At 33.8% G+C, this 24,093-nt stretch overlaps 1 protein-coding gene across 1 annotated transcript; it reads left to right on the top strand.

Annotated features, from left to right (window-relative positions):
• Nucleotides 1–4,583: 4,583 nt before the first annotated feature.
• LOC128556959 (toll-like receptor 4) lies at nucleotides 4,584–22,843 on the top strand. Its single transcript, XM_053543114.1, has 2 exons — nucleotides 4,584–4,670; nucleotides 10,217–22,843. Exons 1-2 carry the CDS (start codon nucleotides 4,666–4,668, stop codon nucleotides 12,777–12,779), a joined length of 2,568 nt encoding a protein of 855 aa, XP_053399089.1. The 5' UTR covers nucleotides 4,584–4,665; the 3' UTR covers nucleotides 12,780–22,843.
• The last annotated feature ends 1,250 nt before the right edge of the window (nucleotides 22,844–24,093 follow it).

Here is a 24,093-nt window from a genome sequence, read left to right as displayed (position 1 = left end):
TAGGCGTGCTCTGTGCTTCCGGGAAATCTACCCTTACCTTTTTGAAAAAACTTCTACTCCTACAAACCCCATTATTCTACGGCGTTCCATGCAAATAAATTATAAAACTAAGTTTCTTTATGTGAAATGTACGATCAGATGGATTGGAAAGATTTCGTACAGAAAAGTATGCCTATTGAATATTTGATGTTTTAGTGGGTACTATGTCAGAAGGTCACATTCAAATTCATTGAACTGGATTACTTTCTTCTCAACAGTCGGATAGACTTTAATAATGTAGTCGACAAACACACATTGGAGGCAATTTTTTGTACCACAGTTTTCAATTTCAAACTTGTACATGTTGAAAATGCCATTGACCTTCACACTTCCACAACTGTCTTCTGTTTTGTTGACTTAAATTACGTTGATTACGTACACCCTCATTTAATGTCCCAATTTTTTGCTATTCTAACTTCTTGAAATAATAATTTAATGTTTATCAGACTTAACGACAATTTTGCGGTTATTCAGCTTGATCAATTAATGTAAAATAATGATTCCAATGGGAAGTGTCATTCTCAAAAAAGGCCATATAAGACAGAAAATTAGGCATATAACTACCATTATAGCTATATTGTTCCCCGCAGTGGAGATTACTACTACAAAAATTTATAAGAAAGAGAACATCTACGGTACAAGACCGGATGCCCAATAAATAAATCTAATGTTATAGAAGTTTTAAAAGTAATCAAAATTTCAATTTGTATTGTAAACTCAAAACAAATACAATTAAAGGGACATTACTAGGCTTTCTTTACTAATAAAATGTTCACTTTATTCCCCATGCATAATGGCTGTATGCAAGAGATGTCCTAAATCGAGCAATTTGTGTTCATTATTTCGGAAATTATCAAAATTAGTGTAGGACGCTTGTAGATAGCAGAGAAAAAGTAGATCACTTGTCAATATACCTGATGATCATTCAAGTTCTTCCAGATACTGACTGAGAATATCTACAACTTTTAATTGACAAAAATAATGAACCAATATGTAAAGATGGTACCTAAAAATCAAATTCGTCTTTACAGGTTATTTTCGGTGTGAAGTGACAGTTAAGTGAACCAATGTACTAAATATTTTTATGCTTTTCCTCCTCTTCATGTATTAATAGAAATATTTGAGTTTTAAAACATGACCTTCTAAAAATATCTGAAACATGATGGACAACTCTTGTATTTACAGTTTTTCATTGATTTTGAGCTTTTCCCAACTATAGTTTGTATCAATAGTCTAAACAGCTAAAAAATCAATTGAAAATAGTGTAAGTTTAGTCCACTTACGGCACATTGAAAGAGCCTATACTGAACTTTCTTTTGCCTTTTTTTTAGTAAATTCTAAAGCCAAAACAAACAAAGAGTCTAAAACTCATGAAGAGAATGTTCTTTATTGTAAGCTTGCCAAAATAATACCAAAAATTGACCTAAGAAGTTATTAAAAATTTTATAATGTGAACAAACCCCTACAACATTTTATCATCAATATGTTTTACCCATGAGTACACTCAATTCAAGTGATAATTGTTGATATAATTGTGAATGAGAGGCCCCAAAAAACACCTTTTTTCATGATGCGTAAAAAGTTTAAGTTGTAAATTAATGTGAATGTCTTAAGTTACCCGCTTACCTTGTTAACAACAATTAATAAAACACCTTTTAGTTTGTTTAAAGACCTGTAACGAAACTCGTCATATTACGTATTCCCCATATGATTTTTTCAGCATGTTTTCATTTTTTACGTAAAGCAATGCCAAGCAATGACTGTGTTAAGCTATAGTTACGTCCAGAGAATGTCGAAGTGCTTACAAATAAATAATTACACAGAAATTACAGAGCGTTTCGTTACTATCTACTATCTTAAAATATTGCAATTACATTTGATGACAGTGACTTTTAGTGTATCACTATTTCAGAGAAATGCTTCAAAATGAGTAAAGCATGAGAAATACATTCAAATTGATTAATTGAAATTATAAATATTAAAACAGTATACTTATGCCGTTACACTAATGTTATACCAATTTAAGTCTTTGGCAATTTTCATTGTTGGATATACATTTTACATTTTAATATATCAAATTCCGTGTACACAAAACTATCATTGAGAACAAAAAATAACTTTAGCCAAAAACTAGAATGTGCCTGCAGGACACAGGATGTGTCCCCCATTGGTACATTTGTCAAAAATTATGGGCAATATTTCAAATGTTTGCAGTGTTAAGGGGGTATAACCTCAACAAACATTTTATATAAAGGATTCATTATTCCAGGCCATATACCTTTTGAGCTATGAGCATCACAAACAAAAACTCCACTATTTCGGCTATTTCAAGGGCTGTAACTCTGTAATTAGCTTTAAAATCTCGGCAAGAAGAATGTCAAGTGTGCAAGGTCACATCATGATAAACACTAATGCAAGGTTTCATGAATTTATATCAAATACTTTTTAAGCTAAGTACGTGATAAGGTGAAAATAGGAGGTGCTCAAGATCATATCATGATAAAGACTCGTGCAAGGTTTAATCACTTTGTATGAAATACTTTTTGAGCTAGGCGCGTCACAAGGTGAAATTGTGCAATTTTGACTATTTCAGGGGTCATTGCTCTAGAAATAGGGCTCGGTGCCAAATAAAAAATAGAAAGTGCGCAATTTCATATCATGGTTAAGACTCATGCCAGGTTTTATCAGTCTATATATAATACTTTTTGAGCTAGGCGCATCACAAGTTGAAAATGTGCATTTCTGACTATTTCAGGGGCCATAACTAGAAATAGGGGCTGAGCTAGACGAAACATCGTAAGTGCACAAGTTCATATCATCATGCAAGGTTTCATCGATTTATATCAAATACATTTTTAGCTAGGCGCGTCACAAACTTCGGACGCACGGACGGACGATCGGAAGCACGCACGCACGGACAAGACCAAATATATATGCCCCACCACTCATTGGGGGCACAAAGACAAAACTTAAATATCTGAGGTGAGATTTCTTATTGTCGTAAAACTTCTTGAAAGGAATTTATGCATTATTTTGTTTTAGTTTCATACACTCCTAAACCTTCTAGCTGGGCCTCAGCACAACTAACGAAATAATTGTCTGTGTAAGCCATGAGAAAATGTGCATGTTGTATATCCAATACTAAGTGTTTCGAAAAAATGTAGGACATATTTTGTCTGCCTGATTAACTGTTGGGAAAATTACGTTTTCCTTTCATTTTTGACCACTGTCTTATGTTGGCTTCAGTTTATTGGTCAATTCAAAGTTGTTCCCCTTAGATTTTTTGGGTAGGTACCATCTCTACAACATGGCTGAAGTTTTTTCAACTCCGAGCACAATCTTTTTAAAACTGTGAAGTCAGACTTATCAAGAACTTCATAAAAACCATGACATCCAGCAACCTGACGACACTGTAGTTCAAATTATCTGGCTCAATTGTGACAGTTGTAATGGTTGGATTTGGCGAATATATGCTGGATTTCAGCATCATCTCAGATTGAAACATTTTACCGGAAGGGTGCACAACTCTGACTATTCTATTGTCACAGTGTATAAAGATACAATAAATTCTGACAGTTTCAATTCTTTTATACAGTATCAAAATCATTGAAGGCTGAAAACTGAAAAAAAAATATTATAAATGTGTTTTGAAATTGATAGACTATAACCAAAATGCAATAGACAATTTCGGACTCCATGATCTTATACCAAACGTAATTTGAGAGAAACATATCGAGTCGATCACGGCGAAATTAATGTTTTCCGAAAAAAAAAGTGCTACTGTTTACTTGACCGCACTTATCTATTCCGCCAAATTGAATCTTTGTACCGATGTACATTATCTAATTACATTAAATAGCCCTTTAAGTCGGACCCTGACACACCTCAGCTGCTGACCATTTATGCGTCGTCTTACTAAACTCTAGAGGCATGCGCGTTGGACTGGCATGACAACTGCACGGCGGATGTAAATATATTGCGAAAAACAGGATAGGGGCCTCCGTGGCCGAGCAGTTAAGGTCGCTTATTTCAAATCCCTTGTTTCTTGCAGATGTGGGTTCAAGCCTCACTTAGGGGTTAGAATTCTTAATGTAAGGAGGACATATAGCTGGCTTTCGGTGGTACTATCCTGGTAAAATAATGTACGGAGGGGTTCCTGGGGTATTCTTCAAAAATCAAGCTGGAAAATCACCACCTGTAGCTATAAATCCGTAACATATAACATAAAAAAACAAAAACATTACAAAATTCTAACAATTTGCAGTAGACTATAGATTTACATTGACTTGATATGTTAAGTTACAATGTTCCTGTCTACATTCCATGAAAATAGTGAATCATTCGTATCCTACGACATATCACATGAAAATAAAAATGGGCGTACATACGAATTATATAAGTGGATGTTACACTTTGAATTGAAAGTGTACTGAAACATAAGAGGTCTCATTTATTTAATGATCTGGCATTATCTCATTATCCCATGACACCATACATAAAATATCCTCAAAATATGTCAAACTCATGATGATAAACTATTCAAAAGCATGAACTAATGGTGCACGCGTCTATCAATACAAACGTTCATATGATTTGTTCAAAGCTGATAGGAATATAACAGGAAAAATGAAGTAAGAAATTTATTTATGATTTCTTTATTGTGTAGGGAGCATTAACTACTGAATTTCATGACACATGAGAGCGGGTTGTAAAAGCTGGTATGAATGGAAATGTTTATGTCAATCACCTGTGTCTGACAAAAATAAATCAAACTATTTTAAAGCGTCACTGTCGGCTGTCTCGACCTTTGTGATGACAAACGGATCGAGGAAGTGCACCAATCAATACGATATATATTCAGCATAATGTAAAATTACATATAGTATCATTCTTTCCCACGTTATACTTCCCTTTGTGCTTGATGAAATTACTGACAGTCATAATGTTAAATTTCTTATACAAAGGACATACAAGTAATAGAGATTTTCAGCTTACTTCGACATCTACTGCGGACCACGGACTGCGGACTTACAATAGGGGTTTTCTCAAACTGTATATAAGTTAGTTATACATAACTGAACAGTGGCATATTTAGCATATTTATATTGCCGTGATACTGTTTACATTTAGAATATCAGAGAAAAGACAGTTATAAGATTTATTAATATCCGTTTTATTGTATATGAATTACCGATATATTTTGTCTTACAAGCATTCGTAATAGCGTGGACGCATTGTTTTAAAATACCCGTTTACGTTTTATATCGCTTTTAAATGTATCTATTTAAATCTTTCGACTACCATTTTATGAAGAAGAAGTTAGTATATCTGTATCGCAAACTTGTTCTTTTTAATTTGAAGTGCTGCAACTTCTTTATATGCTTGCTGTCAATTTCTTAAGGTTCTAGCCAGAATTCGCTAGAAGTGAAAACAGCTGTTGATTCAACGATCAACATACCCTATAATCCAGGATTTGAACCAGTGACCATCTTGTGAGGAGACAGATACTCTTCCCCTACCCCGCAAGAGGTTCTCTCACCTATTTTAGACCAGGCGACCCCTATGCATAGGGAATCACAAAACATGAATATCTGGTATCAAAGAATGTATATATTGATTTTGGAAACATGTAGTTTCGTACTATTGCACTTGCGAGTCTGAAATGCTATTGTACGACGCACAATTTTGAATATGTACGATACGATGCGTGACATTGAAATGCATCGCGGTAAAAAATGTCACACGTGGTATTATACATATATATTCTAAACCACTTCAAACCCTACAATTTCAGTTTTACACGGTACTGAATTCCTTCAGTTTTCCCGGTCACCCTATCATGACATACATGATGGCTACATTATGAATTTTCAAACCAATATAGACATTGAGTTTTCATGAGTTTAAATCTTTGTCCAAGTTCCACGAAGCCTAGTTTGTACACATACCATATATGCATGTGTTCGAAAATGTACTCAACTAAAAAGGCTTTGTCAATAATGAGAAAAGTCTAGTGTCGACTACTAAGCTGGTTGTATCAAATGACCACACATAATTGCTTAAATGGTGTCATTGGAGTTGGCTAAGTCAAAAATATAATTTCATTGGCAATTCTATGCATGTTCTGGGCATGAAACAAATTTGGAATATGATCGGAATTTTTGACCTTGGGCGCTTCCCAGGCCCCATGTTCACAAAACAATTTTCGGTCTCAGCTGGGTTTTAGACTGAAATTTTGACAGCTAGTTTTAATGGTACTTAAAGATTAGATTCCAGTTGAGACTGATAATCCATACTGAATAATCACTTGAAAATAGTCATGAATTTAAAACGCAATTCTGATTTCAGATTATGACAATATGAAGTGGCTACTTCCTTCTTTTATTTTCAAACATGCTGATACATAACTAATTAAGGATGTTGTCGCTAAATTATGGTAATGTATCGGATCTCGTTTCGACGGGGATGAAAGATACATGTATCATAAGAACTTCCTGTATGTTTAGACAAAGTGTTGAACTAAATCATTCAAGATATTTCATGAAAACTTCTATTTTATGGAACATTAGATACAAATATCAAAATTAATGAAAAACAATGACCTTTTCCGTACAGAAGTCTACGAGAACACAGTATTTATACTATGCAACTAAAATTAAACGGACGTTCATTTTACTCAGAATGTTTAATTACAATAATATTTTGTACTGCGTTTTTTCTTATTTTGTTGCTAGGAAAACAAGTCTACGAATCGTATAGATGGACACAAATTAATACCAGGCATCGCCGTTATCTTAAAATCCATATTTTAAGTTGTATTTTTTAATGCACAAATTAATACCATTACGTTTCGTTGAACTTGATATTTTGTTACTGTCGACCATGTAATTTAGGACAAGTGCTGCTGACATCATATGACGTGGTTGGCAAGTTGACTTTGCGGATATGTATACTCGATTAGACAGAATCTTGACTGTAACTATGTAAACAGAGTGGAATATAGCAAAGTACACCTAATGAAATGGAATGTCGTTTTGATGTTAGTATCAAACTTGGAACAAGTATATTTTAGTTTAGAAATAATATATGACAGAAACCTGTTAAGCGCATTTGCACTCTAGCGCTCCTTACAATAATAGTAGTACAAAAATGTCTTTAAAAAGGTGAATATGTGCCTTTCTAGCCCAATGGTATGGTCACTGACTTCAAATAACTTACCCCTCGGGTTACAGAAGGTTAGTTTTACCAAGTTTTACCCAGGTACCAATACTTGTGCAAGATAATTACCGGTAATCCTTCACCAATAAAAGCCGTAAAATTTTCGTATGACCGAAAATATGCCAGTTTCTAGTAATGGAAATCGATATATCCTTAAATACAGGTAAATCAACAGCATGCCCGTGACACAGACTCTTCAAGCAGAGGATGCTTGGTTAGGAAGTTTCCTTGCAAGGAAAGAGCGGGATTAGCTGTACTGTCGATACTGCTTTGCAAAAAAAGGCATTCAAGAAATCTAGAATCTTTCCATTTGACCCCAGTGTCATCAATCCTTCTTCTGTTGCACCTTCTACAGCTTTCCAACAGCCATCTGATCAAATCCGCCTGAGCCAGCAGTGTTAGCAGTGAATCAAACGTCTCCCATATCAAACAGTAGTAAAGTCGGGATGTTGTGACAAATGTAATGGGTGGGTCCACCTATCTTTTTGCTAACCGTTGTAAGTATTATGGATTGGTGACTCATTCTTGTGCCCTATGTGCAAGCATGATACTCAATTGTTTCTCTGTCTTGCCGACTTAAAATAAAATTTATCTTATCTTATCTTATCTTATCTTATCTTATCTTAGCCTGTTCACTATCCATATATTTACAAACGTATGTATTGTATTAGCAGATAATTGTATCACAATACACTAATTTCTACAGTGAAAGCAAAAGTTACTTAACACATATAGGTAAAAGAAACATATAAACCATAAGTATGTTTTCTTTCTTGCGAACCTTTAAATATTTTGAGAAAACCCCTACTGTAAGTACGCAGTCCGCTGTGCGTAGTCCGCGTCGAAGTAAGTTGAAAATCTCTAATATGAAGCTGTCGGGTGCGCGCCATAAACCGGTTTAAGCTCCACAGTGGTGTTTTTGCCACTGTCCGTTCCAAGGTGGTGCCACACTGTGTTCCTTTGTTTGTTTGTTTTGTCCTCGTATGTTTGCATTGTATGTGATTGTGTGTGTTGGAGTGTGCACATCTGCTAGCTGTGTGTTTTATTTTGGCGAGGCTTCGTTTTTGGAACGTAGTATTTCTTGTTTGATATTTATCATTGTTTTATGTGATAAAACTGTTAAATATATTATATAAAAATACGGTATCGGTTACCGTGTCATTCATTTTTGTTTGTTGTTTGCTTGCTTTTTGTTTTTGCGGGACTTTGGGTTTATTTAACGGCAGGCAGTTAACTTCAGCAGTGTTTAAAGGTTCTATATCAGTACAAACCTGTTTTCCGCAAGTAACTACTAACTTCTCCACATGAATCAACGTTAGAGAATGAATGATTTCAGATACAATGTCTTTTACCAACTCATCACGGGAAACATACGCTTCGCCCGAGGATCAAATTCACGACAACGTGATCCATAAATCTGCACTCTCCCTGTTGCGCTAAACGGGCGGACTCCTTTAATCGTTTTTATACAAAAAAATCCATTCATGGTTTTAGTAATAGATATGAGGAAGGTTAGGTCGTCATTTCTTGTTCGAAATATTTGTAAAAGGCGTTCTCAATCCAGTCAAGTTCCTGGTATAAAACTGTGCGGAACATTGCAAACAAAATTCTTTAAATGACAGGTACCTGTTCACATTGTGTGGATTCTATTTGCTAACGCTAATATCCGGTTTGTATAGTGCATATCATGAAATTGATGGTATTTTTTTATTATTGACTTTTACTGGTAGTGTATCACATTTGTTTGAATAAGGATTTCTTAAATGTTGCCTGATTGCTGTAGTCAAGCATAAAAGATTGATAATTTGAAAAAGTAGGATACCTCCCGTGGTCGTGTTTCTCTTATCACAATGATGTGAATCTTAAAATACAAGTCCCGTATTGAAAAAAACTAATCAAACTCATGCAGGACCACCACCAATATTTAATTTGAAGTTCACACTTTAGCATAATTTAAAACGAAACACGCAAAGGAAGTAAAAAGTTCCTTTCTTGTTACAGGGCAATGTAATGAAAAGGAAAATATTTTAATCTAATTACCCTTTTTTTAATTTTATCACGTTTGTTATTATTAATAAATGCATCATTGATTCTTATGGTGAATATTTAGTTTGATTTAATCAAACACTGTATATTACGAAAACATCTTTTATAGGGATGATTTAATCGCTGTTTAAGATATACAGTTGTATATAGTACGACATACCTGCTTTTGAGCTAGTGGTCTGGATCTTTGCACGGGACACAAAATAGTCTTGTTACGGTTAATGTTTAATATTTCTCCTAAGTTATTTGAATATCCATCCGCACATGAAATGTTATAAACAAGACTTTAGATTCTTTGACTTTGAACTTTCAACCAGAAGAGATAATAGCCCAAGAAGAAGGTATGCGAAGTGCAGTTTTATAAGCTCACGTAATCTTAGTTAAAGCTCTTTTGGTTTTCCGTGATATAAATCGTATAGTAAAAATCGGTCGATAATAAAAAGTCTTGATCTGTAATTAGCTCGGCTAGATGAAAATGAATAAATGTATCTAATGTTTTCCTACATATAATACTTTTATCATTCTAAATAGTATTTACGTTTATTAAACAGAGGTCTTTACTTTTTGTATGAAGACGAGTATAAAGCCTAAAACTATTCATTGATGTCAATCAGTGTTACAATCCCTTGCTTTTGATACTTTGTACCATTTATTTACTACGCAGTGAATTCAGTCTATTTAAAGTAACATTTTCTCCTGGCATGTTTTGTTAGCGTGTATAAAGCAACACATATGAATTAACTTTATAAGAAGCATTCAAAAGGTAAAGTTATCAGTTCTTGCATGTGTCGAATCGCTTTTTTCCTAATCGCACTTTCAATATACTAAAATATTAGGATTAGATATCGGATTAAACATTTTTAATCACCGAGATATAATTCCACTTGCCTAAATGTATGAATCTATTTCTCAGGCTGGTGTTGGTGCTTCTTATTGCTTTGACAGACATTGTGACGTGCAATTGGAATGCCTTTGGTAAATATCATGAATCGGGCCATATCAATGATGAAATATCGGAGTTTAACGCAGAGGCGGCGGCGTGTGATGGAAACCTCTTAGGAAAGTGTGATATATCGCGCCATATCAAGGATCAAATATTAGAGTACTACGTTGACTGCAGTAATCGAGACCTCACAGCTGTTCCAAACAATCTGCCACTAAATACAACTTGTTTGAATATGAATGGAAACAAAATATCTAAAATCAATGGAACATCATGGCAAAGGTATAAATTATTAAAGAAATTATCATTAGCTAGGAACATGATAGACAGAGTTCACAGTGGGGATTTTGCTGGACTACTAATGCTAGAAATGCTTGATTTAAGTTTAAATCAAATTAGATATTCCAATATAGCTAGGAATGCGTTTCGACCGCTGAAAAAATTAATTTACTTAGATTTAAAGCAGAACCTATCTAATATCTGGAGTAATGAGACCTATCCCGTTACCCTGAACCATCTGTATTATCTTCATACCTTGGTTATCGACGGACTTGGTACACAACCACTGCCTTACATGCCGAATGTTATCGAGATGTATATGTCTGGAGAGTACGGTAGATGTAACATTCCAAATATCAACGGAAGTTTCTTTGAAAATACCTTAGGAGTTCAAAACTTATTCCTGTCAAAATGTTTGATCAGGAAAATAGAATTTAACACCTTTAAGCTTCTTCGAAACATAACATCTCTAGACCTGTCATGGAATATCAACCTTGGCATAGAATCTATGCCAAATATTACCAGTGGATTGAATGATAGCAAAACATTGAAACGTTTGAACTTAAACACGTTGTATAATCACTCACAATTTGATTTCTGCTCGTCATTAAACATAGATGATGTTAGATATTTATCTAACACTTCCATTGAGCTGATTACAGTTGAAAACAACAATCTTGTGCGCATGGATAAAGCCTCAGTAAAACAATGGCCTAGGTCTATTAAGTACCTCTCAGTTCAGCATAATATGTTTCTATATGGTAACTATACACCGTATCTGATATCGAGCGGTGCTATGAATAAAATAGTTTATTTGGATATAAGTCGTATGGCAGCTTCTAATCGCCCAATCTCCTCTCCCAGATATGGTGTTTCAATGAAGAAAAATTATGAACAACGATTGCAACCAAATACATACGACACTTGTCAACCAGAAATAACAGTTAGCAATTTTCACTCTTTGTGTATGTCTATGTTCACTCGTAACCAATTTCCGGACTATTTCCAAGTAATCGAAGACAAACTAAAACAACATGATATCGGAACAGATAATATAATAATTGATTCTCCAGAAATCGATTCACCGAGTAAACTTGAATATCTAGACATATCTGACAACCTCCCGGTACTGATCGAAAGAGTGTTTGAAATCTTCCGTAACATTTCTAATTTGAAAGTCCTAAATGTGTCCAGAAATTATCTAGGGTACCCCTTATATGACGGCGATGCTATTATAGGACATCTGAAAAATATTCGTACTCTAGACCTTAGTGATAATAAAATTATTCATTTAATGCCAAACATATTCAACAACCTTACAAAACTTGAAAATCTTTATTTATCACAAAATAAAATAAGTAATATAACGTTTGAATTAAGCCATTTGAAAAATCTAAGTTATTTGGATCTGGAAGTCAACAGTCTGGAATCTATCAATTTGGCTGCTAGAGATGCATTTGATAAATTGCTAAATATAAAAATCAACATTGCGAGAAACAATTTAAAATGCGTATGTGAGAACATAGAGTTTTTCCTTTGGGTTAAAAAACATAAAGATAAGTTCGCAAAAATAGAAGAAACATATTGTAAGTTCAAAAATTCTACGTCGGTGTCACTAGCAACATTAAATTATGATCAATTACGGTTAGAATGCTCGAGTTATCTAACATTAATTCTCATTGCAAGTTTGTCTGTTCTTTTCTTTATCATTATTCTAATAACTGCGCTAGTCTACCGATTCCGATGGAACCTCCGATATTTGTATTACATGACAAAAATTAAACTTTTCGCTGATTATCAACGAATGAATGATACTGAATACGAGAAAGATGTTTTTGTCTCATACGCTGATGAAGACCGAGGATTTGTAATTGAGCAGGTAAAACGCGAATTAGAGGAAAAAGGTGAAATTTCGTTATTAATTCATGACCGAGATTTCCGTGCAGGCGAATATGTAGTTGACAATATATTGCGAGCGATCACCTCTACGCGCAGAACGCTCATTATTCTAACGAGAGACTTTGTGAGAAGTAAATGGTGTATGTATGAATTAAATATGGCCCGAATGGAAGCAGCGGATACTGGCAGAAATGTTCTGTGTGTCATCCTGAAAGAGGATATACCACTTAAACATCTGCCAATAGAAATAATAGACGTTTTACAGAAAAAGACATATTTAGAATACCCAACCATTGAAGACAATTTGCAGGGATTTTGGGACAGATTAAGAGTAACTCTTGAGAATAAAATGTAATTATTCGTAAGTGACGCGATCATCCTTTGTAATTAAGGTTTGAAAGCGAACAGTATGGATCCTGACCAGACTGCGCAGACGCACAGGCTGTTCTGGATCCATGCTGGTCGCAAAGGCACTATGTTGATTTTCTCATGGCGCGGCTCAAATACATTTGTACAAATTTACATATACAGCCGTTTCATTGAAAATTTACCAATCATTTTTCAAACCACACAGAAGGTATTCTCCGCATGGACTATGCATCTGTGAAGGTATTGTGCTAATAGACTACGTATCTGTAAAGATATCATGCGAATACACTATGTATTTGTAAATATATTCTGCTAATACACTATGTATCTGTAAAGGTATTCTGCTAATATTTGTCCTGGACTAAGTCTAAACCATGTCGGGAATTTTGTTCATCAACATTATATACGAGGTGACTCACGAAACATCCAAAATGTGCTCGATTTGACTGAAATAGACGATATTTGTTTGTTTCAGTGTAATATTGAAATATCTATCACGGGTGAACATGAGATATGATATTTTCACGAGTGAAAAAGTAACATATGGTGTTCAAAAGTGAAAGATATTCTGAACTTACATGTAATGCAATTCTTTCTGTTTATTTCATGATTTGGCTAAATTTACCCATTTTATAGTTTCTTATCATTCAGTGAAAATGCCAAATACATTTCGCTCCAGTATTTCGAAAATTCACTATAAAACAGGTAATAAATCAGAATATTCAGCTGTCCCTGGATAAATACGATTGTACTTCACTTGTTACCCACCACACTATACTTTTTCTGGGCCAAACGTTTGATGTTTCTTCATGTAAGTTGTGTTTATAATGTTTTATTCCATTTAGTTGTAATTATATACTTTCTGTACATGTATGTCTATACAGAATTTTTAGATTTTTTGGCATTTTGTAGAAGTGTGCTTTCATGTTTCCATCCTCTATTATAAGTTACTATTTCAGTTCAGTTTATATATGTTGTTCCTTAAAAGCATAAAACAGAGGAAAAGTTCGTACGTAGAATTTTAGTAGTACTGTATTTTAGTTTTAAAAAGAGACATCATTTAAATATTACTGATACATAAATATCTTTATGTATACTTTCTATCTCCCCATGTCTGATGATCTTTTAGCTAGTCGAAACACTTAAATTTTGCCTAAATACGAGAAGACAAATGTATTTACAATTGATCTGTTATCTTGATAGAAAATCAACAAAAGTTTTCTCAATTTATATAGTATTGCACCCTGTCATTGTACTAATTTATTTTCTCTAAATGTAAGACAATTTTTTATGTTTATAATATTTCAGTAATTCTTTTCTTCTTAATATTTATTGTCATGATTATAACCAAAAAAAAATGTTTTTGATTCATAACATTGACTGTCATAATCATAGGACAATGTTTTAGATTGATAACATTTATTTCTGTCATTTTATGTTTCTTTGGACTTCTGTTACGTTTTCCTGCTAAAGACGCATTTCACAGAATCTACTTTTTGATGTTTCTCCGTGTTTATATGTATAATTTTACATACCATTCATCAATAATTTGATGCTTGAATATGAAAATAAGTGTATATATTAGTTTGTTACATGATGTAAAGTTTTCTTTGTTTTATTATCACATTTTAGTTTGTATCTCTTGTTCTTTAAAATATCAAACAGAAAAAAACATCGTACATACATAATTATAAACCCAGATACTAGTATCCAGGGGCTATACTGGATTCCGGTCCGTACGTCGGTCCGTCCGTCCGTCCGTTTGTATACGGTATATTTGTCCAGGCTGTTTCACAGCAATTGTTTGCCAGATTTCAATCAAACCTTGTAATTAATATGAGCACCAAGCCTAGTTATGCATGTGTGAAGCGGGTCTCATTTTGGATATTTTTCACTTAATTATGGCCCTTTATTAATTATTTTTTTATATAATTATGGTAAAAAATTGTCCGAGCTATTTCTCGATCTTTATATGCCAGACCTTTATCAAACCTTGTAATTATCATTGCTACCAAGTCAAGCTGTGCATGTGCAAAGCACGTTCCATTTTAATGATTTTTCTCATAGTTCTTGCCTTTTAATATTTTTTTCTTCATATGTATATATAAAAAAATGTCCGCGCTATTTCTCGGTCATTCTATGCCAGACTTTTATCGCATGACAGCTGCACTTTCCTTTGAAGTTTTGTGTTTACTAAATCTGGTATCGCCACGGTTAGCTGTTCTCTAAATTCCGTTGCACTCGGGATCCTCGAAAATCTGGGATGGGCTCATGGGATGGGCTCGTGGGATGAAATGGGATGGGCTCAAAGACATGGGCTGAACTTATTTGCCCGTAAATTTTCTCAGATTCTCGAAGGTTTCTTAAGGTGAACAGTTCTCTATAAAATAAATGATACTCCTGGGAATTCATGCCATACTGCCAATAAGATCTGGTCGAGGGTAACAAAATGGGTTAATCATGTAATGTCTTATAGCATAGGGTAATAACAGTAACTACATTTTCTTATTATTGATATCATTATTATTGTTAATTCTCTTGATCTAGTCAGTAGTACACTTAATAAAACAGTAATAATTTTAAAGTAATATTATGAAAAATAAAAACACGTAGAACAGTAATAATTTTAAAGTAATATTATGAAAACTAAAAAATATATGTTTCTTGCATATGTATTTATAACTGATACCTTTATGAAATAAAAGTAAATTATTTAGCGGAAAAAAATGTATTTGAATGTCAAAACAAAACATTTCGGTAAAATGAAGAATTATGAAGATAAAGGTTAGAATTACATATATACATGTCAGATTCTCAAACATATGGCAATTTTCTATTTATTGATTATACATGATGTTTACAATAACACAATACAATAAATGACCATATTTTGTTCCAGATAATTGCTTTTTGGCTCTACTTATCATTAAAAAGATTTTTATGTTAACACCAAGATTATATTTTGTTCAAAATAATTGCTTTTTTTTTTTTTTGCTTTACGTATGATAAAAAGTACAGTCCATAATTTTTTCATTACTTATATTGGAACCGTAGAAGTACATTCTAACAAGTTAGAGGACTAAGTGTTGGTAATTTTTTTACTTTGATTCCCTTCTTGGCAGCGATACAGTGTAGGTCTCACTCTGGGAATTGTAATTAAAGGTTGTGTCCCTGTTATTCTTAGCTGACCTCTTAATTGCCCAGTTGAACTTTTAATGCATGTTCCGCACTATATATTTCTTTGACCTTGGGCCCACGATCCCATGACCTTCAGCCCATCCCATCCCATCCCATGAGCCCATCCCATGAGCCTATCCCAGGTTTTCCAGGCTGCCGTTGCACACAGGTATCGCTCACAGTTTTCTCTGTATGGCACAGAAATTAGCAAATGTTGCTGTGATAAGGTCTTGAAAATGATAAGCAATTTGAAATAATTTATCACTGTATGTCTGTAGTTAAGTTCTCTATATCTTGATTTAAAATTTTGATTTTTTTTAAGTGCCATAAAAATATAACTACAGACATGATTATGACATTCTATTCAGTTTAAAAATTCAAAATTACTTTTCTGGAAAAGTTTTACAATGCACTCTAGGTGTTAATTACATTGATACATGAAGCCTTCTGCTAATCAGGTTTGTTGATAAAATTAGCCACGGCATTGTTTACATAGGGTTCATCGGACCTCGTTATTGCCTCTCGGCAAATTCAAATTTTTGAGAGTTAGTTTGAATTATTCTTTGAAACTCTACTTTACAATTATTTGTTTTAAAAAGTAATTACACCGATTGCTAAAGAATGTTTCTATGTGTATTTATGCAATTTTTATAACTTTTAATTCAGTACTTTATTTAGAATTTTGAAAAAGGGCTCTCTGGTTTAAAGCATGCATAATTCCTATAAAAACTTGCCACAGTGCCATCTTCTGGCCTTTATATGGCAGTTGAATGATGATACCAGCCGGTAACACACATGTATGTATTATCTAACTTATACTTATTTAACCTTGTTATTATTATTATCAGTAGAAAGTGTAGTTGTGCATGTGCGAAGCACGTTCCATTGGAATGATTTTTCATGAAGTTATGGCCCTTTTTTGTTTCTAATATGAATAGAGTTACATTTGAAAAAAACTTCAATAATTTCTATGATATTTCATATGCTGTTAAGTATAACCAGTTGATGACCCTTAGTGATTACATGGTCCCTTGACCATGACCATGACTTACTTACCTAGATGATTCTTTTTCAAGATATTGCTATAAAATTTGGACCACTTGAATGTACAGTTTTGAACATTGATCTCAACACTGACTTTCAGTGGCCTTGATTTCGACCTACAGACCTACTTTTTAAGGTAAGCAATGAAATTTGGAGATCTGATACAGTTTTGCAGAACATATTTTGTGCATCCTTGTACATTTTCTTCCTGTACAATGTACAAATTCATATTTTCAATACCTCTGTTCCTCTGACAAAAAAGCTGCTGTCAGGGAGTTTCCATCAACATTAGTGACAGGTAATGTTTTTAATAGTCAAGTTTGAAGGATGAACATATTTGTTTCTTTTTGTTACAATTAATGTTTCATTTTGTGCCTGTGGAAACTCAATGTCCTTTTCTTATTGTTTCTGTGACGGCCAAAACGTGTATTCAATGCTGTCTTTGTGACATTTTATGACGTTATTTTACAGGTGGTAAAGATTGAAATTGAATTGTTCAAATAACATTTTCTTTTTTTTTAGTTGATAAGCCGTCTATTTTCCATTCCATGTAAAACAGTACATAAATGTGCAGCATGTAAACAAGGGATATCATTAAAAGCTTCATATGTAAGCTAAGTGCGGAGATATCTTTTCAAACTGAAAAACAAATTATAAGTAAAGAGATGTATTTTTGATCTTAGCATATACTGTTTATGGAAGGATTTTTTTAAAGATACGAACATTTAAAAGAGTTAATGAAATGAATGTAGGTTATGTTTAAAAAGTTTCTTAAATCAATTTGCCCACAAACCGACATCTACTCTCACATATCTATATGATCCTATTTCATATCATGTGAAGAAAGTTTCCCTTTTACTGTTGCAATGTGTTTTTCTAACTCTTTTCTTTCTTGAAGGAATATTAAAAAGTTCTGAAATCTAGGGAAAGTATACATTAATTTAATTTTGAAGATAAAGTATTTTGCTATAATTATTATATAATTATCCAAACAACGTTTTTGAGCTTGAGGGGTGTTTAAAGGGCCAAAATCAATTCTACGGAAGTTTAAATCGACTTTCAAATTGTCATGAAAGAAAGTTTAATTAGTTTGACAAAAAATTTTGAATATATATATATATACAATCCCAGAATTAATTACAATTGTTACAATACTCACAGGGACTGGACTGAGAAATATTACATTTATTGAGAAATGTATTGGTAGGAATAATCCACATAACATATTTATATTGAAATACTCTCAACTTAGCCTCGACAGTAATTTTAAATGGTATTATATAGATACTCTTCCAATTTAAATTTACAATATTCGTTCCATTTTTCTTCTCAGAATCTGCTGTTACGATTTTATTGCTTTTATTGTTTTCTAAATATTTGTTGTAAAAGAGTTTGTTAGGTTTTTCAGCTGCATGATTTCATTAATAAGACAGTATGCTTTACCCATGTTTTCATTTACCTTTTCTGACTTTATTTGTGCTTTCTAGGCAGAGGGGATGTTTAATACCAGTGAATGGTAGTGAAGATAATATTTATTTTCAATTCCATAAAGAGTTTGAAATTCCTCAAATATGAGAAATCGTTTGTTTTCATAGCTATACAAATCTTTGATCAATTTTACCTCTTTCTCCAATCATGATTAATAGAAAATAGTTTTGTCTGATATTCTAATTATTGAATTACTCCATATTATGTCGATACGTTTTCAATATGTCTTCTTTTTCAAAATTGATGTTGGATTAACTTGAGATAACGTCCTTAAGGAAGGTGTTTTTTATTTTAGAAGTTATATTGGAGTATATGAAGTTGCATTTTTAATTTCCATTAAAAAGGACGTTTTCCAAGCACCTTTGTTGTCTGAGTTTAAAATTCGTTTCATTAAACTACTTTAATGCATTTACATTATATTCGTTCAGATTTTTTTATTTGTAAAAACAATTCCTGAAGTGGTATCTTGGTCTGGTTTATATGGTGTAATTTTTCAAAATATTGGTTTCAAAGCCGTTGATTTTTTAAATTCAGTGTTCAGTGTTCAGTGACACTGATAAGTGTAGAGAATGACGGGTTTGAACCATCTGTTATAAATGTTGCTTCATCTGTAAATAATGAGATTTTTTATTTCTTTACCTGACATTGTTGTACCTGTAATACTTTTTCATTTAAAATGGCTAGAGACAAAATTTCTATAGCAATTATGAACAAGTAAGGAGAATGTGGACAGCCTTGACGAACACCTCTTTTAATATTAAATAGTTCTGACAGATTCCGTTATTTGACACACATCCTTTTATATCGTGATAAAAAAAAATTCCCAACATTTATTTGAATATCTGAAGTTAAAGTATTCAAGTGTTTTCAAAAGAAACCTATGGTCAAGACTATCGAATGCTTTTTCAAAGTCGGCAAAAAATAATTTCCCGTCTTTATTGTCGTTTAGGTGATCTATTACATCATATATCAATCTACTATTTTCTTCAACGTACCTACCTTTAATAAATTTATCAGATAACGTTTTCTGTTGCCAATAAAGTCTACATATACATTCCATAAAGCTGATACTAGACGATGAATACATGTAATACAGGTAATATGTACCACCATTGATGTTAACCCCTTCCACTGACATAAGTATCCCTGACTTTATCAATTTCTGGTTTAAAATATTGTGGTATTGGTTATTCTTCAGCCATCCAGGTAAGGTCGTCCCTGTGTTTCCATAATTACATCAAAGAACTTTTTCTGTGACTAATATTGTGCACAGAGACATGTGGTCATAAGAGACATGGAGATATGCGAAAAAATATTATGAATATATTTGTGTTGCTTGGATTATGATAAAATCTAAAACATGCTCACACTGGAAATGCATGTGAAGTAACACCATTTCATTGGTAATTACTTATATTTTTCAGAATTTATAAGAAATGGTGACCAGGGGCCGTATTCAAAAAGCATCTTAAGTATAAGTATAAGAAATTAATTATTTACTTAAGTATTATTTAAGTAAGAAATTTATTTTACTTAAGTATATTTGTTATTCATAAAACAACTTAATAAGTAATTCTTGGCTTTTATTGTGGACGAAAACATTAAGAAAAAATACATTAATTTCAGACAGATACAACATGCACAATTATGCTTAAAGTGCTTTTATATGAAAAACAACACTTTAATCGTACTCACGACGCCATTTTGTTTTCTGACTTAAGTCATTTCTTACGTATCTTAAGTTTAAGCTCTTTTATGAATTGGACTTAAGTTTTTACTTAGACTTAAGCTGAAATCACCACAAACTTAAGTAAAATCTTCAACTTAAGTCAAAACTTATACTTAAGATGCTTTATGAATACGACCCCAGACGTCAGTAATGAACAAAGTATTCTGCGATATATTTTAATTTGTATTACTAAAGCCTGTAAGATGTTTGCTGCCACAAAAGAGTGATCAGTTTCTCTCGGTTTCCTTTTGTATTCCAGTGAAAGATAATGCAAAAATATATGATATAAAACTTTTATGTAAAAACGATCGAAAACTATTATAGAAAAAAAGACCTTTTTATTAAATACATCTACATTGGCTTATTCTCTAACTCATATGCTGATTATGTCTCCCCCAGGAGACATATTGTTTTTGCCCTGTCCGTCCGTCCGTCCGTCCTTCCGTCCGTCCGTCCGTACGTCACACTTCATTTCCGAGCAATAACTGGAGAGCCATTTGATCTAGAACCTTCAAACTTCATAGGGTTGTAGGGCTGCTGGAGTAGACGACCCCTATTGTTTTTCGGGTCATTCTATCAAAGGTCAAGGTCACAGGGGCCTGAACATTGAAAACCATTTCTGATCAATAACTAGAGAACCACTTGACCCAGAATATTGAAACTTCAAAGGATGATTGTACATGCAAAGTAGATGACCCCTATTGTTTTTGGGGTCACTCCGTCAAAGGTCAAGGTCACAGGGGCCTGAAAATTGAAAACCATTTCCGATCAATAACTAGAGAACCACTTGACCCAGAATATTGAAACTTCATAGGATGATTGGTCATGAAGAGTAGATGACCCCTATTGATTTTGGGGTCACTCCGTCAAAGGTCAAGGTCACAGGGGCCTGAACATTGAAAACCATTTCCGATCAATAACTAGAGAACCACTTGACCAGAATGTTGAAACTTCATAGGATGATTGGTCATAAAGGTAGACGACCCCTATTGTTTTTGGGGTCACTCCGTCAAAGGTCAAGGTCACAGGGGCCTGAAAATTGAAAACCATTTCTGATCAATAACTAGAGAACCACTTGACCCAGAATATTGAAACTTCAAAGGATGATTGTACATGCAAAGTAGATGACCCCTATCGATTTTGGGGTCACTCCCTTAAAGGTCAAGGTCACAGGGGCTTGAACATTGAAAACCATTTCCGGTCAGTAACTTGAGAACCACTTGACCCAGAATGTTGAAACTTAATAGGATGATTGATCATAAAGGGTAGATGACCCCTAACGATTTTGGGGTCACTCTGTGAAAGGTCAAGGTCACAGGGGCCCGAACATTGAAAACTTTTTCCGGTCAGTAACTTGAGAACCACTTCACCCAGAATGATGAAACTTCGTAGGATTATTGGTCGTGCAGAGTAGATGAACCCTAACGATTTTAGGGTCACTCTGTTAAAGGTCAAGGCCACAGGGGCCTGAACATTGAAAACCATTTCCAATCAATAACTTGAGAACCTCTCGACCCAGAATGTTGAAACTTCATAGGATGATTGTTCATGCAGAGTAAATGACCCTTATTGTTTTTGGGGTCACTCCGTTAAAGGTCAAGGTCACAGGGGCCTGAACATTGATAACCAGTTCCGATCAATAACTTGAGAACCACTTGACCCAGAATGTTGAAACTTCATAGAATGATTGAACATGCAGAGTAGATGACCCCTATTGCTTTTGGAGTCAGTCTAATAAAGGTCAAGGTCACAGTGGCCTGTTCATGTAAAATCATTTTTTTGGAAATAACTTAAGAACCACTTGACCTACAATGTTGAAACTTAATAGGATGATTGGACATGCAGAGTAGATGACCCCTATTTATTTTGAGGTCACTTGATCAAAGGTCAAGGTCACAGGAGCCTGAACAGTGACTTGAGAACCACTCGGCCACTAGTGTTGGAATTTAGCAGGATGACTGGACATGCCAAGTAGATGATCCCTATTGCAGCCAACCATCAGTGTCTGTTTGACTTTCGCTCCTGACCCCTATTGACTTCGTGCCTATAGGACTTTGCATTGGGGGAGACATGCGCTTTTTTACAAAAGCATTTTCTAGTTTTATTTTAATTCCTATCATCAAATTTTCTAAAACAAACATTTTCATTCATGGTGGTAACACTGCCATTTCCGGGGAATGGCAAAATGGTATTCAGATGTTTCCAAAAATGATAGCGTTACACTTCAAACTAATGAGCTTTTTACCAATTATGAAGGAACCATTCTTATGCCCTAAGACCGAGTCTTGGTGCCCTTTTTACAATGAACAAAAACAATTGAAATTCTTACGTGACTTCAGTGGGCTCTACAAAACGATTTCTAGCACAACTACTGTTATAGAATTCATTGTAATGTTACACACTACAAAGTCATACCAAGATATGTACAAAAACAATGCATGTGAAGAATGGAGAGATAAAAACAAGATTGTGAAAACCAGTTACAAAATTTGACAGGTGGATGATGAGTCAAGGCTGTTTATTTCTACTTACTTGATTAATTTTCTTAAAAATACTACTCTATATCGTAGATTACAACTAATAAATTAAACAATAAAAGAACTAATTGTTGACTTTCTGTTGTTTCTGTATCCAAGTCCCGTAAGAATTCGTATTGTTTCAATCACCTAACACTAATCAGGGCCATTCCCAACGTTGGAATTAGACAAAACTGATCCCTTTTTCCATAAATGTATAACACACATATCAAATGCTAATACTTATTGTGTATTACAATAATACTAAAATATCTCAGTTGCCAGGTGTCCTTAAAACGAGTTTCCATAACAACATAGAACACTTCTACACTTGGCTTTTGCCCTTTTTGAAATTTAGCGAATAATTTTACCTTCCTGATAAATAATAACTTTTTAAAACATTCCTTAGATATTTAGTGTGTTTTGTTTCATATATGATATGTATGTCTTGTTGTATATTACGTCCTTATCTGTACCATATACCTTTCTGCCTGGAGCATAAGGAGGCAGGGCTTTGTCTTTTATCCTACCACTATGCATTTATCAGGCCGATATCTGCCTGCCGTGTAAACTTGAGGTTTATTCAGTCAATGCAGGTTTATACCGTCAATGCAACTGACGGACTACTTTTTCAAGTATATGTGCTATAGGCAATGTAAACTGGGCCAAGAGTTCGAAGCTCGAACATTTCATCATTTTATGAGGACAGCCACGGGAAAAAAATATGAAAATTGGTTCACTCTGTCCTTGTAAACCTCCATACGGAATGGTACGGTGACGGATTTTAAAGTCTGTGTGAATCGACCTTGACTTTGTTTATCTGGCGTTCACTCATTTTTAGGTAGAAATTTACACAAATAACCAGATTCAAGCAGTCGTTTATTGTAATTATTGGATCTAAACTATTCATGGTGGAAGGAATTTCATTATCTCACATCGTCTTGTACGGAAATGGAGTAAATTTAAGACTGCGGGCATTTGAATTCATCTCAAGCGTGGTTTTCGGCTGTATTTTATCCGAGTCAAAACCATTCTGCTTGTTTTGTACGCGAATGCCCTGTTAGCACCGATGATTTATAATACACAGAACTTCAGAAGGCAAAGTATGAGGCATGAAATAATGTTTTATTGTAAGGAATCGTGTGTAACTGGATCAAGCAGACAAGGGTTGAAGGGCGTAGGAATTCATAAGTGAGTGAAATTCTGGATTATTTTTGTAGAGAAAAACATTTTGAAAGTAAATATATGTTATACACAGATTTTATTGACTGCAGGATAAATAGAATATTAGGTTACTGTCTTTCTTAACCTAAGTTTATCCACCTCGTCTCCGAAAGATTTATCCC

Source organism: Mercenaria mercenaria, chromosome 5 (genome assembly GCF_021730395.1).
Source record: "Mercenaria mercenaria strain notata chromosome 5, MADL_Memer_1, whole genome shotgun sequence".
Taxonomy (NCBI): Eukaryota; Metazoa; Mollusca; class Bivalvia; order Venerida; family Veneridae; genus Mercenaria; species Mercenaria mercenaria.
The sequence above is the reverse complement of the archived record's forward strand: the minus strand, read 5'-3'. Positions and strand labels throughout refer to the sequence as shown.